Below are 19,057 nucleotides of genomic sequence, written 5' to 3' on the forward strand. Positions count from 1 at the left end.
ACTGTTTGTTTTTTTCAGTATGAAGAAACAACGGTACAGAAAGATGGATTCCATATCAATGAATAAGGTAGATAAGCGACTATGGAAATACGCGAATAACAACGAGTACAATTGGTGCTCTCGCTAAACAATAGCGCGTCCAACATTTCAGAACCTACGGATACAAAGGACACACTATACTGGGCCTGTTTCAGGCACATCCAGGAATTGCAGAACGATTGTTCTTCTTCTTCTTCTTCTTTCATCAAATCATATGATCACCAAAAATACAGAAAATAGACACAATGACTCCAACCAATTCAAAGTATTAGAGCATAAGTGGTATATATATATAGTTACTGATGCATTATTGATGGACACCAGAAACCCTCAAAGCTCCGGTACTGGTGATAGGAAACAGGATATCGCACGTCTCAAGTCGGTGACAGAATGATGGTCGTAATTAGTAACAGAAGTGTTCTTCCTCGATAGATTCGCGTCATTGAGGGCATTGGCGCTGCCGCATTCAACACTTCGTCACACAGCATTATAATGAAAGTTTTTTCGCGTTACATCGACGAAGCGTTTGCCGCAGTTGAAGCAGCGGTCGCGATCAGCTTCTCATTAGGTCCAATTATTGGCAGCCTACTCGTCTCATCGTTCGGCTGGTTCTGGGCATTTTTCGTGTTCGGCATTATTGTACTAGCGACTATTCCGATTTCAGTGTGCGTTTTTGGTAACTACGGTTCTCTTCGCTATGTCGAATACCTGCGAATCCGAGGGGACCCTTTATTGCCATTGGAAATTGTGCTTTCATGGAAGGGCCTATTCGTTGTCATCACGATGATCATTACAACAACTGCATTCAGCTTCGTGGAGCCCACCCTTGAGCTGTTCCTCGAAAACACAATTCAAACTGAACACAGTACAGCCTACTATTTCGCAGAGGCTACTTCCTTTGCCTTAACCGCTCTGGCTGTAGCACCGTTCATCGCTGCAAGGTAAAAAAAAAAAAATACACCTATCTATCTCGCATTGTTCATTTAGGCAAATTTTCCGTCTCTTAAAAACTTTTCGCCTTATCTATACTTTGAAAAAGCGTAAATTAGTTAAAGAACTAGAAAATTTCCTCTCTATGGTCATATGTATCATTGAAAACATCATATATATATATGTATATAAACAAATAGATTTGGATGTGTATCAAGCTACCTTCGTCTTCACTTAAGGTGCATAGCAATATGAGCTGAGGAGTTACAGCATTTTATTTTGTGATTAATCTAAATAAAACGTTTTTTTACGTGTTCGTAACTTGAAGGTCAAAAATGGGCACAATGATCTTGGGAACGTCAATTCTAGGAATCTCCTTCCTGCTTATGGGTCCGTGCCGATACATCTTACGCAAACCGAACGACGTGGCCACAATGTTTGGCGTAATCGTTTTGGGAATAGGCTTTGCCTTAGCCTACGTACCAACCCTCGACTTCCTTGTCGATACTGCGATCTACGATTTGGGATATTTCAAACACCCTGCGACGTACGGGCCTATCTCTGGCCTATGGAATTTCTTGAACGGTTTTGGCGAAACGTTTGGCCCTGTTATCGCCATGTTCCAGAATTCACCGGACATCAGGGACGCGACCCTCGTATTCTCGACGGTACTATTTACTTGTGTGGGTAGCTTACGCGTATTTTTTCATTCTTCATTTATATTGGTTTTGAGTACAGCTGAAACAAAATCAACGTTTGCTTACATTAACGCATGCTGCATTCAGCCATTGTCCGCCGTTCTTATTTCGGCTCTTATAACTTTAGTTTCGATTCTTCAAAGATTCATATACGATTGCTCTTGTCGTTCGCAGTCGAGTATGAATAACTTGACTTAATTTTGTGTTTATGGTTATAGGGAATCGGATTAACGCTGATTTTCTTCCATCTCTCTGTCGAAAAAACACTTGAGGGACACCGATTAGCCGAGGGGAGGAAAGTAGGAAAAACGGCAGCGTTTGCTAGTAGAAAGAGTCGGACACTAGCAGATAAATCCAAGTTGAACAACAGCAGTAATGATGACAATATGGATAACGAGTCACATACCGAAAGCGGCGAACTAGCCAATGCTATTAAATACTTCTTAAAACCCAGCAAGAAGGACAAACACGTATATGAACCCCCTTTTATACAAAGACATATTAATAATGTCTAAAAATAGATACATGTCCAATCTTGCCTTTCTAACTTCGAGTTATAACAGTATTGTTTGCTATACAAACATTTTACGCTCTAAATGTGTGCACCTATATATATATATATATATATATATATATATATACAGGTGCACGCATATAAAGATGTAAATGTGTAAAAAAGTAAAATATTTAGGGTTAGGCTATGGCAAAAAGTGTGACCATTAGCGGGCCAACCTGCTAAAAATGTTGCACTTTATACGTAAGTGGATACAATTCAAGATCGGTCCATTCTAAACATATGTAAAAAGCGGATTGATAAGCATTTCACATTAATGTAGGCGTGCTGATTTGATTATTTTGATAAGAAAAAAAATCAAGCGTAGGCTTTTTTTATCGAGAAAAAGTAACTATAATAAAGCTCAAATACCTGTAACTGATGGCCGACTTATCTCAGGGCTGCCGTTCTATATATATATATATATATATATTAAAACGGTAAAAATCTTTCTGGTTGTAATTTTCAAGGGTCTGGTCCCTATGAAGATATTGACTCCATATAATGGTAAATGGGTCACATAAAGCTGATTGTTTCCCGCGTGTATTTTTACAGAAATTGTGTCTACTCCGCATATTATACATTTGAGTACAGAAAATGCTTTAATTAGAAAATTACTATTATTACAGTAGACATTTATATGAACCGTAGAACACTGGAAAAAAGTTGTGTTGTTCATTATTCCGCAAAATAGGGTGGCAAAAAAATTTTCCGCAAAAATATTTATGATGAGTTGAATATAAATCTAACCCTAGGTAGGATTTCTTAGAAGCTATCGTTGCTTCTAAAGGTTGCCGCTGAAGGTTTCAATAGATACTGTGCAAGCATATCTTGTAGTGCCTCTAGAGCCACCTACCGAAGTAGTAAAACAAGCCCCACATAACCTAAGCTTAAGCAAAACCCTTTGCTCTGCAAAATCTTAGCATTGTCCCCTATATACTGTATATATATCATTTGCGGTCTATAACAAATCTTTCTTGAATCAATAAATCGTAACATTGATGTTAAACATACATAATCAGTACCCATGTTACCGTTATATAAACTTATAATTGAAATTGTGTACAGCTTAAAAATTAAATTAGCCACATATTAAAGGCACTAAGCCTAAACAAAATATGTCAATAAAACGAGCTATTAAAGGTCAAGAAGTATAAAGTCTATCGCACAAACGCTGCTATTCGTTTCCACATAGCTGCACACCTATTACTGTTGTAATAAGTGGATCGACAAAAAACATATTTCAGATTTACTAGATGTTGTTCCTACCCAGAAAATATCAAGTTCACCATAACATCTTTCTAAAACCAACAAATCTCCATTTGAAATTATTTGTAAAACACTGTAGTTTATCTGCCTGTTTGTATTACCCGCTGCTTTCGACGCTTGAAGACTAATGTATTTCGAGATTACGCAGATATACATTATGTATAGACTTAATACGTTTGACAGGTCTTTTAGGCATGTTCTTGTAGGATTTCGAGGTAAGCCACTGACCCCCGAATATATCTTTGACTTTGTTTCATGAACTAATGACAAACTCAAAGGTCGATGTTAAGAAGCGCTACTTTCCCCGGCGTGATAGTTGTCAACACGGATTTAAATACTATAGAAAAATGAATTACGTACTATGAGTTCCTAGATGCAGCTTTTTGGTTCCTGCTGCAGGCCCTTAAAGCCTCGAACTTTTGAAGTACGTATTGTTCAATTTAATTGTAACAGTACCACTTTCAGGAAACAAGCATACCAAAAAAAGGGATAGGAATACTCATCGTTCCCTACTCATATTTCGTTCTATACTTCACAGGACCTACCTATATTTCAGCAAAAAAAAAAACTAAATACATTTTAGTAGATGGAAACACCTCGTTGCTGTTACTATGCCATTGGAGCCAATGGCAGTTCCAAATAAAAATTGGTATACGAGTGCTAACCCCCTGCGCATGAAACAACACGATGCGACGCTTACTAACATTTAATAACGCCAATTACAACAGGACCATTTTTTATTTATCAAGTACTCGTTGACGGGAGAAATCTTTTTGGAACGATTGGTTAAACATTACATCGAAAGAAGCCTCCTTTTCCCAAATTACTATCTGACGCCTGTCCTTCATTTGCATTATCTGCTTGGCAGATGCTGCCATTTTTCCCCACGACTTTCAGCACTGTAATTATCATTTCGGCACAGGGTAGATCCTATGGATTCCAGGTGAAGCCAAGTATAAATTCACCGCAGACGTCCTCGTTCCTCGTCGCCATCTAGACAGGATCTAAAAATATTTCAGATGCCGTACACCTCTTTTTTATCGTAGTTTGCGCAGCTGGGAGATGCGCTCTTACCAATTTGATAGCAGTACTTTTCGAAGGTCACATGGCTGGCAATTGGTTGAGTGAATACGTTAATGACCCGTGCCCACAACCATAGAATTCACCCAATCCAAGGATCAGGAGTTTCGTTCAGAATTCAGGTTGTCCTGTTCGATCGAGGTCCGCCGTTTTTTGCTGATGAAATCTCACAATGTGGTCGAAGCAACTCTGAGATCCCACGGTATTTGCTAGAACCTGCACGCAGTTGCAGTGCAGGTTTCTCTTGAGAGGTTGAAGGCTATGAAGTGCTGCGTTCTGTCCAGGACCTTACGCGTCGTTTGTCTTTGAGTTGTCTATTTCCAGATTCGCGAGGCATGCAGCATGATGTCGTCCACCACTGACGTTAGAAACCATCTTGTCTCGTCTGAGGCTCCTTTAGGTCGTGAGAGCAAAAGTCGAAGATCGCTGGTTGCCTGAACGGCCCGCTTTACTGCTTGGTGAACGCGCGGTTGTAAGCACAACCCTCACGTACTTAACCTATTTGAATAGCCCTGCCAGATGGCTAACCGATTTAATGCGTAATCCTGGCTGGCGTTTTTGTCCGTTCAACAACACCCCTTCTGCTTCTTCGGCGCAAGGCTATGTCCTGGCCAGGTTAAGATGTTTGTGAAAGTCACATCTGCCACTCATTTCCCGATCGATCAAGACCAGCACAAGCTCGTTTATGTAAGCCGCTGGGTGCACGTCCGGAAAACGAGATAGACGTAGCACCCCATCTTACATAATATTTTATGAAATAGGTCCGAAGACCGAAGCCTGTGGGGCCTCTGGTAGGCCGCTTCATCATATGTCGCCAGTCCGGTGCCTCTCTTAGGCATGACCCTTTCATCCTAAGTAGATACGGTGGGATATCTAGTGATCTAAAAACATTGTTTGTCGCAACTAGGTCACGGAGTTTTACGTATTATCTAGGAGTAATGTTTTCTAAATCGGAAGAATATTGGCCTCCTTGCTTCTGCGATTTCCGAAACATTGTTGATAGGAGTGTGTGTGGAGTTACCTCTCCTAAAGCCATGTGAATCGCCCGACAATGCTTATCTTTTTCATTGAATTGCAGTTGATCATGCGTTCTACGGCCGCTGACAGCACTCCTGGCATTCTTATTGGTTAATATGGTAATGGATCCCTTGGTTATTTACTCGCTTCGGGATAAGCGCAGAGCGCGCAACTTTTTAAACCGTTGAGTTGCCTATCCGAAGCATTTCGGCTACCCAACGCTGAAAGATTTCTGCATAATCTCTGACGAGCCTTAGTAGCACTTCCGTAGGGACAGCATTACGGCCCGGAACTTTTCTCGTTTTTATTTTCGCCTTAACCTTACCGATGATAAGTAGATGTAAGTCGAAGCTTGCATTAGCAGACAAAACAATTGGGTGTGAATGTAGGTCTGTCGGGAAACAGCGCGGTTATGGCCCTCCGCGCTTTTTGCGATAGGAGCTAGAAAAACATACTAAAAATTACCTTGTACGATATTGTACCTATTTTTCTACGAGCACTTTTTCGCAGAGCAATTTCTAATTATCGTTTTTGTTCTTGCATGTCTTTCGGTAGTTTCCGGCATACCTCACCGTATACTTCTCAACGCTTAAGAGCGTTTTACGAATACTAGGCTCCAAGTCGTGTACACCTTTTTAACCGATGACTTCAGTCACTAGTACCATAGAAGATTGTAGGTGCATAAAATGAGAGTTTGTCGTTCGGCTGGCACTTAATACGCCTTTTCCAGCATTTTCGAGATACGGAGTTACAAGACCCGCATGTTAAATTCACCTTTGCCTATCATAGTCCATCTGTATGTATGCATCTGGCTGATCCAGGTGTGTAATCGGCGGTTGCAGATGAGCCTGGGAAACGTAAAGCGTATACGATGCAAAAGTGGTCAGACAGGATTTCTGTGTATAATTTGTGCATGCAAATCGGATACAGAAAGAGGATGCAGGCTCCTAACGCTCCTTGCTCAAGGCCTTTTACAACACTTGGACTGAGATAATACATGCGTTGTAGGACTGGAGCCACCTCGTTCACTGGACACAGGGTCTATTTTATCTTGATGTGTTCTTGCTTGGAGAACAGTTGGATGGCCTTGATCAATGAGTTAGCGATGCAAAAATAATGCCTGGAGCGTGTTTGCTCGCACGGATTGGCTGGAATATCAGTAATCGCCATCTTACCGAAGGACAACGCGTTAAAAATCTGACTATATTTTGGTGGCGTCCTTATTGTTGATGACCATCGTCCTAGATTGTCCTGGAACCTGCACGTTAGCTGTCATTGTCGTGCTTAAAGTGACAGCTGCTGCAGTGCAAATGGAAATGCCATTGGTGTGGTCCTCTTTAACTATAATTTTTATGCCTCTATTGAGGATTTTGAAATTCGTTGCACTTGTATCTCTCATGTTGACGGAATGACATTTCGGCCAGTGCGGACTGTGTCAGCGTACGTACCCATACTGATCCCAAGAATGACGATTTTCACTATGGTGTTCTTGCACTTAGGCTTTATTGATTTTCTTGGAAAGCGGCCTTCTTCGCAGATCATGGAAAAATGCATGATGCGCTGCTTGTCCCTAATTGTAGAAATGGCTATAATTGCTAACTTAATGCCATTCCTGTCTAGAGCTTCGCGTAAAAGGCATGTTGCCTCCCTAAAAGCATGCAGCTGTAAGGCTGTGACTTGCAGAATAATTTGAGCGATAAGGTCTAGAAGGTGGCATAATGTGGTTTTGTTATCTGTACCCATAGCTCCAAGTCTTGGGCAGCTACAGTTCAAAAATAAGACCTTGCATCATCTAGGACGGAAAACTTAGTGGTAAAATGTTGCAATGAGCGGTTGTCCGTATTGTGTTTCGCCGAGAGTAGAACTAAGCGTGTTAGCTTGTCGGATGGAACGCTCGCAATAGACAGCTTCGTCTAGCTGAAGGTTGGACAGCCCTTCGGCAGCAGTGTGAAGTACTGTTCTTCCGTCAAACTCGGGCCCTTAAGTATATTGCTTTACGGCCCCTTATTCTCCCTGCAATTTTTTTCCTTACCACCGTGTCCATCGCTTTCCGTTGACGTGCCTTTGGTTATTTTCATGTGGGGATCCTCCTTTCGCGATCTTTGGTAAGCTTCCTTATTTGTTTGCCTAGTAAGATGACGCTAGTTTTTCGTATCTCTGACAGCTCGAATTAGAGCCTTTAGCTTGTTCGAATAGTGCTTTCAAATGATTGGTAGTAACTCCCTTAATTATTGTTATGGCTTTATCGGGAAGGAAACACTTTGTCTTGGTGGTTTGTAAATTTGATTTCTTCTTTTGCTGTAGAACCTATCTGCGAGGCTTCTGCTTCCATTGTGTCAGACTCTGTGACTAGAAGGCGTCTTTATCGCTATCTGTCTTTTCGAAGCTGCTAGCGTAACTTATAGTCGTGTTGCTTTCGGTTTTGGTTTGATCGCTCTCGATTGCATCGCAGTCACCTTTCGTCTTTTTCAAGGATGTTATAGGGGTTAGCGATCGTTATGTGGCTGTTTAGAGGGCTTTCATAGTCCGCAACGATTGGCTGAAAGCACCCGCTCATTAGCACGTGACGGAGCAAAAAGTGTCTAGCCACCTCCTGCCGGTTGATTGCTCATATCCAACGGATCAGCTACTGCTGTGATCGGTATAGTCTTCGAAGTGCGAAATCTGAGCTTTGCACCTTGCCTTCAAAAGCCTGCAACTAGGGGAAGGCGCTGTAGTGTGTTTTCAAGGCATAGATCTCCCTTTTTTACCATCTCAGCTTCATATTCTAGTGATACGATAACAGCTTTATATGGTTAGAGAGCAGATCAGCTAAAAACACCGTTAGAAGTGTTCTTAAAATTAATTCAGTGTAAGTTTCCCTGATTCGGGTGTTGCAAGGGCAGTTTGGCCGAATTGTACAAATAAACTTGTGTTATATCATGTCTGTCTATTGTAGTGAATTAGCTCTTCTCTTTTTTAGTCATTAATTTCTTCATATTTAACCCAAAACGGGACGTACGTTTGTGCTTTCTTTAGCCCTGCTTGTTTCAGTTAAACCATCCTGTTTTACAGCTCAGTAAAATAGACGTACTAAGGTGTGCGATATAATTGCGGAAAAGTTTTGAGCTCTGCTAATAAAAAAAATAATAATTAAACTATATTATAGCGGCTTACGCAACGTACTTGAGGGGTCGCCGTTACTTATTCATTTACTGAACTCACTAGCGATGATGGTACCTATCATATATGGGATTCCCCTATAAAATGCATTTTATATAAAAGTTCTAGTTTATGAAGCGGGCTGTGCTTTAAGGCATATCCTTGTGCAGAATTTGTTCTTCTAACGGGATGATACGCTTTCTTTTTACACGGTAGTCTATGGGGAGGTCGGTTTTGGCACGGATCGAAAGCTCGCCGTGAGATGCATATCTAAATAATTCGTCTGTTCCTGTTGCTAAAGCTACGTTATTACGCTGAAAATTGGGCCAAAAATAATGGCAGCGTCATTTTCTCTTCATTAGCAATTGACTGTGTTTAGAGACAGGGCGTCATCGTCATACCGCTATTAAACAGTATCATCGAAAGCAGTCCATCAAACGACACGAGGACAACGATCACCCTATCACATTCTGGAGATTCATGCAAAAAGCTCGTACAAAGGTGTACAGATAAAGCAATACTACACCAGCTATAACTGGACAGCGCCAGGGCAGGCCAAGCCATTGACATTTTTAAATAGTCCACCTTAGCCACAAGCTTGTCAACGAGATGATAAAGGTGATTAAATTTAAAAAAAAAAAATAAATAAATTTTATTAACAGCGTGTTCAAAAGTCACATAAGCACGTTAATCAAAAGCTGAACATCTAAAAAAGGTAGCTGTACGTGCGGCCGATTTCCATTTTTCGTTCTCTTAGTATTTACCTGGGCGTCGTGCTTCTGACTTTAGCACTGATTTGAGTAAATCCTCTCATTAGGTGTGGAAACGATTCCACACCACAATAATGGCACAATTTGAATACACGTACGCTAGCACAACCACAAATGAGTTAGACGCACACATCTACTATGATCTCAGCATGAAGCTTAACGCTATACAATGGAATACGCCAGGTCTTTGCGGAAAATGTCGTCCGGGTAAGCACTTCCAGATCATTTGCAAAAATCAGTCTTTTCATCGTTAGCTTGATGGCACTCTTAGAAGAAATTTTTAATTACTGCATGTGCAAATAATGTCTACTCTTCAATCTACATTGTAGTCAATAATGATATGCAATCGATATGGCATAGGAGCCTCTCATATCTAATGTTATGTACCTGACCTGGAGTATCTTCATTCTTTTTTGCCTTCCTTTTCAAACAAGTAAAACGGCGCCATCTTTGGAGTTCTGCGCCATTATTCAGTAAAATGTTTGCGTGTTCATTAAAGCAAAGCTTCTCGAAATTAACTGTCAATATGGTTTTTTTCTTAGAGTCTTTTCGCTCCTATAAAACGTTGGATAAGTGGGTTTATATACGTATAAACCTATATTCGGATATTCTAATCGTAAATATTCATGAGTAAATTCTACTGTTGTGAAATGAGTATCAGGTTCAAAATGCGGAATTCTAAAAATCTTTTTCCACACATATAGAAATTTCTTAAATATTTAAATTTCCCGCCAGAATTGTAAACCCGACAAAATAATCATATGATTGTCATGTCATTCAGTGGGGTCTCTGGTCAGGAACGGGTTAGCAAAGCGCCGTACAGGTTCGTTTGATAAGTACATCGCTCATGTGCCAGCGTTAATAAACGGTTCTAGCATGGCTAGATAAACGCTGTCGCAGCAGACAAACATCGTTTTAGCGATTTGTGTTTTGGCGATTTCCTCTTCTTCTCTGTATTTCGAAGTTATTAGAAAAACCTTTCAGTTGTTCGTGCAACTGCATGCTCTGACAGACCCTCGCTGGAACACCACCACCAAAAGCCCGGCAATAACTGCAACTTAATGTTTCAAATTTTCAGTTTGCTACCGACCCATGGCATTATTTCGAATTGTGTAATAGTAGCAATATGGAAGGATGTAAGCAATATTTCGTTTTCGTTAAACAGCAATGTGGACAGCAAAGACACTATGACAAATAGATATTGCACGCCGCTGCAAACGAATATTTTTAAGTCAAGGTGTTGCACTGCATTCAAGGTCAAGGTGTGCACGTTACTTTTGCGTCACAATGCTTGTGCTTGTATAATATAAAACGTTTACGTCGTTGATGGTTGAATCTCCAGTGCACTCTGCTGTATTATTGGTAGAATTCGACGACATAGTCTTCATTACATATGACGAAAATAATAACAATTAGGTAATTATGGCTACTTATTATCCATATTTAACTAGCATTCACAGCCGAATTAAAGCTAGAGATCCTAGAGTGCGCCGATGACTCAGATAAGATTAACTGTATGCATGAATAAAATACGAAACAGATAGATGGCATCTTCAGTGAAACGTACTATTTTTTACGGACGTTTTACGTTGCTTACGGAACATCTATTTAAGTAACAGTTTGTTATATGCTAGATTATATACGAACCTTTAGGAGTTTTGTGAAAACATATTCTTTCCTATATTGTTTGCTTTCAAGTTTTCGCCAATCGTGAGTGCCAATGGAACTTCCTAACAATAATTTTATATGGTATCATCATCATACTTAAAAATTAAGGAAAATTATTCCGATAGCGTCATCAAACCTTCTTTTTATTTACTGATTATCCAAGCAGTTAACAAACCGTTGAGATATTCGAGAAGATTCGTTTCTAATATCTACAATATGTCACTGGTTTTTTTTTTAATCAAAATCAAATGAATTTAATCTCTTATCAGCTAGATGATATCGAACATTTACCGATTGAAAAAAAAATTAAGTTGCGTTACAAAAAAATAGGAACGACATAAGATAATACGTTGAACTAGAAAAAAACGTTCATATGCGTCACTTCCTTTTTAATATGCAAAGGGTAGCCTGCGGTGTGAAAAAGCACAATAATGAAGAAAGAAACCTACTGACGGTAATTATTATTATTATGCATTCAACTAATTATATCTTCATCTGTATTTTGTTTTGTTTAATATTCTAATATATAAAGAAGGTGCAGTAATGTCGAGGGAAGTTCAGCAGTTAGCAGCGTTACGGGTAGTAGTTGATGCCGTGGACGATGTGCTTACCAGCTTCAGCTCCGCAAAGACGAAAATCATCGAAGTCAATGAGTTAATTGACTCGGACTCCGACTCTACTGCTGAACTCCCCATACCGGCCAGGCGCATCGAGCTTCCTTCTTCCTCCTCAGAAGATTACGGGAGTTCATCGCCAGCTTTCTTGACGGAGGACGGCTATGACGAACTTTCAAATGAGACGATTACGTTGGAAATCGCGAAGGGGTTGGACAACTTGTTGCATGAATACAAGCTTCTTGACAAAGGATTGCGCCAGTTGGACTCTGTGATAGACACAGACGACATCGGCTCTCTAGGCGACCAAGTGTCGTCGCCCGCGAAATATTCGAGTGAGCTTATATCTAACTTCACGTATGGAGGATATGATGAATATGGTTTAGTCTTCTGGAACGACGACTTCACCGAGAGCGATTATCAGTACACAGACGCTGAAGATAGCTTCCACGACGCTGATGATGATGATGATGATGATGACGACGACGACGACGACGACGACGACCCGTATTTTAAAGAAGACGAGGTCGAATGGCCGAATGAGCGGCAGTACACGCCGTCGCCAGCTGGGGGCTCTTTAGTACAGGTGAGTGCCATGACGAAGTCTGCAGTAGAACTTCTCCAATCATTACTGTTATCGCTTTTTCATACGGACGAGCGACCGGCGCGACTTATCGACGTGACCACTGATGCTCAACTGCGAACGGTGATTAAAAACACCTCCAAGTTGCTGGCAAGGGTGGCACATGCAATTGAGGCGACAATAGCCATTCTTGAAGCGATGTTCGACGAAATACGAGATGACGCTGCTGGATTTGATCGGGACCCATTTGTATTATAGACGACGCAGGAGAGCTAAGTGTCCTGTGACGTCGATCATTTTGTCATCTAGTAGACTTAGTCAAATAAGGTCAGGTAAATAAATCCGTAATTTAATACGTTAAGCAGTAATTCGCAGGATAGTTCGATCCAGGAAGGATTACGCCTGGTTCAGACGAGCAAACCAGACAAATCGCCCATTACCGCTTAAGGCTTAAATTCAACCGAATTTGTCCTTGCACATTTTGCCACCGGGTTTGACAGGAAATAGGCTCATAATGAGACTAATGATGATTTGTATTACTCCGATTGTCTCAAGTTCTTAAACGTTCGTATCGAGTCGGCTCTTGTTCTCTATCTTATGCCTTGTATCAATTCCTATAGTTGTTCTTAATCGTGGACTTTAAGAAATTAGTTATAAAGTTTGTGTCCACTTTGTTAGTTAATGTGATTTGTGAATTACGCAGCTTACAACAAAAAGTATGGTATCCCTTATTTGATTTTAATAATGATTGTTTTGATATGTAAAAAGTAAAAATATTATCTCACGCAACATTTATAATAAAAAAAAAAAAAAGATGTACCTATAGTAATTCGTCTTCATTATGCGTCACTCTCGGTAATTTCATTGATTTAGTAAAACACGTAATCCTTATCTTCATATGCAGCTGTATGTGGTCTACTGAGCCCATTGGTAATGGGAGATTTGAATAAACATAGTACCTACACAAATAGCAATTTTTTCTCAGAGTTCATTTTTTCTCATATTATGAGAAAATTTTCAGGGTTATTCTCTATTTTAGAAATCGATTAAAGACAAGACTAGCCTAGATTGAGCATTATCACTAAAATCTTAATTTGATTCTATAGAATCTATCAACACACTACGGGTATATCAGAGCGACTTTTATCAGTATCTTGAAGTGCCCTTTCAGCGAACGCGGCCGACGACGTGTGTGAGGCAGTTTTCCATTGTTTTACGCCATTGGTTTAAGAAGCTGGCTCATTTTTAAAAAATGAGTCAGGTCCTTGAAGCTTGACTTTTTCGATCACAAGATAGCCCTAGTAGCATTGCCCGATATCTCACTAATTTCGAGACATACAGCAAGAAAATTCTTTGCAGAAACTCGTTCTTGGCGCGCCTTGAAAAGGTCGAATCCTATTCAGCCTATTTGTGGCGTACCATCAATTTTTGCGCTTGATAGCGTATTACCACAACGCTAAAGAGACCCAGTGATGCGTCTAACAAAGATTCTTTTTTCAATAACGATCAATATAATTTAGAGGTACGGAAATCGTGAACTTTGTTAGCCGATAAATCAATGGCAAATTTTTGCCCTGGCGCGACGTTAAAAGTACGCCTGTTAAGTAGATGAACGCTTATTTTTGAGTTTCTCATATGCATATGTATGTATACATAAAATGCTCCTATCTCTGTAGTGAAACATTTTTATTTTACACACGGGTAATCAATTAGTAGTTTACATAGAAATATATAAACGTTGTAATATCACACTTAGAAACATAACTTAATACGTCTCGTCTCCTAATGAACTCGATTTTGTCACCCGTTAACTACTACAGTAACTAAGACGTTTTTATAGGATCTTTGTAGCCAGCTCAAACGCTGAAAGCTGATTTCTGTTTTATGCCTAGTTATCATCTAAACGCCTGATCGTTCTTCACGACATGAAAGCTTTGTACAGGGACTAAAGAGGAAATGCAGGAACACACGGACCATAGTGATACTATATAACATATATATGTATATATAGACCGATCCCAAACTTGTAGTTACGGTCGTATTTTTTTGTCATTTCGCGGAGCACATCATTAAAGTGATCACCGAGTCTGTTTATACGATATCAGTGCTAGGTGCGCCAGAGAACGCTGCGATAACAGCGGAGGAGACTACCATACCGCGTTTAACCTATATCTAGTACAGTCGGATTCCCGTGTGGATGCAGCGGACCGTTGACGCATCACATCTGTGTGACAGCCGTGATAAAGCACAACTATTCGTTACCGTCATCTATGTTATGCGTAGTGCTATGATGATACATAGGAAAAAGAAGACAAACTTCTATCGTGTTATTGCATCCCGTCGATGAGAGCGTGTTGGCACAAAGCATGATAACTTGAGTTTGTGCTACTTAAGAATGTTCCTCAAATACACGTCTACATAAATAGGATCTGTTGAACGATCTCTGTAAAATCAAGGATTGCTCATCTAGTTTTCGTACTGAACCCTTCAAAGTGTATCGTTTAAACGGTTGTCTCAGTTGCAAGATCGGAGTTCCAAGGGAAACTGTGTACAATTGATCCTTGGTCGAAACATCTAAACAACAATCCCTTACAGGTACCATGCACTGCAGTGTCGAAAAATAAACTACAATAGTGTAGATTATACTAACTTTTTTTTCCTTTTTTTTTGCTATATTTTTTCTTCCTGGCGTGACGATTTTATTTTTATGGAATGGATTTACTGGACCCGGTAATGGTGTAAAGTTGGACTCGAAAACCAACGGAAGTTCGACGTAGAGGGTGGTTGTTCGTCATGATATATAATAGCCCCGTTTTATCAAGCTGAAACCTATTGTGATACGTATAGCGTGGCGTAGTAGAGCTCGTCATGAAATAAAACACTAGAAAATGAATGAAACACTAGAAAATTCATAGCATACCTTGACGTATATCATGCACCATTGTAAAATTTTTTCGAGTAATAATAACTTAATAACCTAGATCTCATCCTCGTAAATAACAACATTGTTTTTACACTTGAGTGTACATAAAGTTCGACACATTTATTGTCTATCACTTTGATCACCTAACGCGTTATTAGCAGTTTAACAGCGAAGAGTTCAAAATTAGCTTCTTGTAGAGCCAGCAGTCTTCAACGTCCTTCCAAAGAACAGAAGTACGATGAACTCACAGTCTGGAGAATTTGGTAGTCCGAATTATGTCGGCGGTACCTATTCATTAACGTGGAACCACTACATAATATCTGTGCTATTCATCTGCTGTTCTTTTACGGCTAAGGCCGCGTTTAGCTGTTGTTCTGGATCAGATATTAGGTATCTGAGCTTTTTGTTGGGGAAGCACATCTGTGGTTGGACGCGTGATCTATTCTTAGTCCTGCTGTTAAGAGTCGCTTTCGGGCTCCGTAGTAGAAAATGAAATGCTTGGCTTGAATTTTATCCATTGCCATTTAAGCAGAATCTAGTTTTGTCATTTAATTTCTTAATTACTGCAGGATCTAACCTTAGAATAATAATAGAGGTTACGACATGAAGAAGATTACGCTGCTAGGAGGCGTTCCCTTAATGGCCCAGTTATTTTATGTGCCATACGACTAGTGGCATATACGTGAAGCAAATGCGTGAATCTTGTGCAGAATTGTCTACTTCGTTAGTTTTTGCTGGGCACACATATATGACCGGTTCGACAATCAAGAACCAGAAAACCATGAAGCTCCGAAGGCCGTAAGTAACGTATAATACACACCGCTTTAATGCAAGCACATCGTTCAGCGCAGAATGATTTTTTTTATTACTGAACTATTTGAATGGTGCAGGTCAGACCAAGATTAGCTAGTAAATCTAACCTGTCAAAGAGATACTCCCAGCATGTTGCCTCTCACTCTGCTGTTCAATTATGTTTTCTACGTTGAAAACAACGGCTGATATTCCTTCTACCACACTCGATTCCCAGTGGATTATGGGAACAGCGCCAACCTGTGGTGCGAAGATCAAACGAATGTCTATCGTACACGGTAAACTGCGCAGGAAGGTGGTACGATAGTAATGACGTGGGACGTCAACGCCTTACATGTCCAAGCCAATCCGAAACCGATGAGCAAACACAGATCTCTACTCGAGGTCATAGCTCAGTCGTACTTATGCAACTGTCAGAGTTGGGCAGGTTCAAGTTCGAAACGTAACTCGGCACCAAGGTCGATCGGACATTGACGGTAGTGGCATTGTTAATAGCGAGTATGATAGTTATAATGCCTTTATTGAGCTGCTCAAACCGAAATCTATCGCCAAATGAGTTAGCGAGCAGTCCAGTGACACAGTCAGATCCCTGTGGTAGCTACAAGTGCTCTTTTCATTTGTCTGAACAGTAAGGATCTATTCACAACAAAAGATCGGCGCGATTAAAAATGCGTTTCGTATAGTTATACATTCTATTTTCTCTCAGGATAAGCTGTTTATTGAAATACTGGAATAAATAAAACACTTCTAATTTATCATTATAAGTTGTTCTAAAGCTTTAAAATACTTTTCTTTAAATCCCAAGCGCTGTCGTGTGTACCAAATAAGCCGCCATCCGCTCCTGCATATAGGCCCTTTTGTGAACAGTGGTGTTATACCAAGGGCACCTTGTGTCATTTTCGTTTTCAAATTTTCGCGCGGCTACGATCCTTATTCAAGCTCCTATCAAATATCGGTCTCTTTTAACCTACTTCGCTTTGAACAAGCATATAGCCACAAGATTCAACGAAGGCTACACCCAAATTCAGTACACTGGCAGTCAATGAAGTGTTGGCTCAACGTGCAATGCTTTAACCGTTGACTGTGTCTAAAAAAGCCGGACAGATCGTGTAGACAATTGGCCGTTGAGATACTTAATCCAGCCATTACTTCATTTGCAATCCTGTCCCCTTGAACATGGCCAGCTGTCAGAAACTTTTTGTAAAGAAGGCCTCAGAAATAATAGCATTGTCAGTAACAAGACTCAACATAATCACGTTGCAATTTTCACAGGTATCGAGTATTATACCAGCTTACAAAATGATTTGGAAGGGCGTTTAGCGCCCTGTTTAGCCTATGCATGACCTATACGAAATTGCAAAGGATTATAAGTTACTTGGGTATGCAATAAGGGTCGCTTGAAGGAGCTCTGCGAAAAACATAGAATCAATTGGCTAAATACTTTTTCCCTCCATACGGAAAAGTCGATTTGTTTCCATAGAGCGTAATGTTAACGGGTTCAAGATGAATCGACCGCAGCACGACACCAGCGCTGATAGGGCGGTCATCGGCATCGCTCGCGCTAATATATCATCAACGTAAAAAATATATATATTAGGGAAGAAGCTATTCCTAATAGAGAATAGTTGGGCGTTATTTAACGTTACTTCTGTTGTAAATATAATTAGTTTTTAACTTTTACGCAAATGTGTTCAATAGCAAAGAAGGTGCTGGACGGAACTTGCAGGTGGCGCTCTAGTATTTATAGAGATTGAACAGTAAATGCGTTTCCAGTAAACAGCGGATAGATAGATTCGCACATCGACATGACGCAAACTCTATATGTCTGTATGACCTGAATAGGCATTTTTACAACGATAGAAGAACTTGTATGTGGTAGTAGGGGCAACTGTACTTGTCTTAAATTTGTCAAGTATTTAGCTGTATGGATACTCCACTGGAAACAAATCCGTATCTCTTTACCGCTTATTCACGGTACATCTCATAATAACTATATCAACCTATGGAGATTGAGGTTTACCTAGTCAACGTGCTAATACCCCGTCTAGTTGAACCTTGTTACGCCGCTGTCGGTCACAATAAATGCGACAATGGTAGGCGGCTCTGTGGGTCACATCCTCACGATGGCCAAGATATTTGAGCGACTATTCTAATCGCGCGAAGGAACACGATTTGAGATAACAGGCCAGCTGGCTTATACGAGTGCAACTAAGCATCGCTCAGACACGAAGTTCGGTAGAAGCCCAGAGAGCTCAAATCCATGGTTAAATGTGCATTCACGAAATCTAATGAAGTATGTCGTCGAACAGGCACCATTTACTTGAAAAATAGCCAGGACGTTGGTTTCAGCCTGCCGCTAATTCACATTTATTCACGTAATGAGCGGCTCAAAATCGTAGCTCGTACCGTTATTATACACTACATAGTATTAGTCTCTTAGTTGTGTTCGTCTCTTTGATAATCTCTGAACAAACTGCTCACGAAGCTCTGCTGCTCCTGCTCGAAAGACGCGATTCATGACGAATCTAGCTCAGACGAAGTTCAGACGAGGTGCACCTTTACGAAGTACGACGTCTTCGTAGTTGGTTACTCGATTCTACTTAGTCGGAAAATTTGTGTCATTTCTTTAGGTTGATCGTGGGGCTTTACGTTCATTATAGTTCGGTTTTTGTGCACTGGGTCGACATTGTAAAGAAGTCCACTCAGTAGAAAGCCTGGCTACCTACTAGACTGCTCAAGATGGCTGCGCAAAAGCTTAACTTAAAATGTTCGTGTGGGTTTGTAAGCGGTCTACACTGTCTATATTGACGCTAGCTTACACTGCGTACTTTTCGGTTGGAAAGCTAAAGCTAATCATTTCCGTAAAAAGTACGTGCTTCGTAAAATATATAAGACAGTGAAATATTTATATGATATGAACTTGATGAGCGTCTAAGAAAAGTGAGTTACTATATAGTAGTTT

At 40.3% G+C, this 19,057-nt stretch overlaps 2 protein-coding genes across 12 annotated transcripts in view; both read left to right on the top strand.

Annotated features, from left to right (window-relative positions):
* The window catches only part of LOC111251101 (MFS-type transporter SLC18B1-like), a 46,039-nt gene extending 42,795 nt beyond the window's left edge, over positions 1-3,244 (top strand). For 7 of the 8 annotated variants that reach the window (XM_022807399.2, XM_086991778.1, XM_022807398.2 and 4 more), the window contains 3 exons: positions 472-980; positions 1,298-1,652; positions 1,886-3,244. In XM_022807399.2, coding sequence (XP_022663134.1) covers positions 472-980; positions 1,298-1,652; positions 1,886-2,182 — 1,161 coding nt within the window. In that variant the 3' untranslated portion in view covers positions 2,183-3,244. The remainder of the gene's footprint in view (positions 1-471; positions 981-1,297; positions 1,653-1,885) is intronic. The other variant, XM_086991779.1, reaches the window with a different exon arrangement.
* A 7,007-nt stretch (positions 3,245-10,251) lies between these two features.
* On the top strand, positions 10,252-13,187 carry LOC111251102 (uncharacterized). Of its 4 annotated transcripts, none has more exons than XM_086991784.1 (2): positions 10,252-10,320; positions 11,698-13,187. In XM_086991784.1, the coding sequence occupies exon 2, from the start codon at positions 11,709-11,711 to the stop codon at positions 12,618-12,620; it is 912 nt and encodes a 303-aa protein (XP_086847910.1). In that variant the 5' UTR covers positions 10,252-10,320; positions 11,698-11,708; the 3' UTR covers positions 12,621-13,187. The 4 variants fall into 4 exon arrangements, with proteins under 4 accessions (XP_086847910.1, XP_086847909.1, XP_086847911.1 ...); XM_086991783.1 differs by lacking the exon at positions 10,252-10,320 and adding an exon at positions 10,327-10,913; XM_086991785.1 differs by lacking the exon at positions 10,252-10,320 and adding an exon at positions 10,327-10,759.
* The last annotated feature ends 5,870 nt before the right edge of the window (positions 13,188-19,057 follow it).

The sequence above is a fragment of the Varroa destructor genome, unplaced genomic scaffold, assembly GCF_002443255.2.
Source record: "Varroa destructor unplaced genomic scaffold, Vdes_3.0 BEIS01000005.1, whole genome shotgun sequence".
Taxonomy (NCBI): Eukaryota; Metazoa; Arthropoda; class Arachnida; order Mesostigmata; family Varroidae; genus Varroa; species Varroa destructor.

Excerpts from the sequence above, each read along its gene's own strand:
- LOC111251102 (XM_086991784.1), top strand. The coding sequence starts at position 11,709 with ATGTCGAGGGAAGTTCAGCAGTTAGCAGCGTTACGGGTAGTAGTTGAT.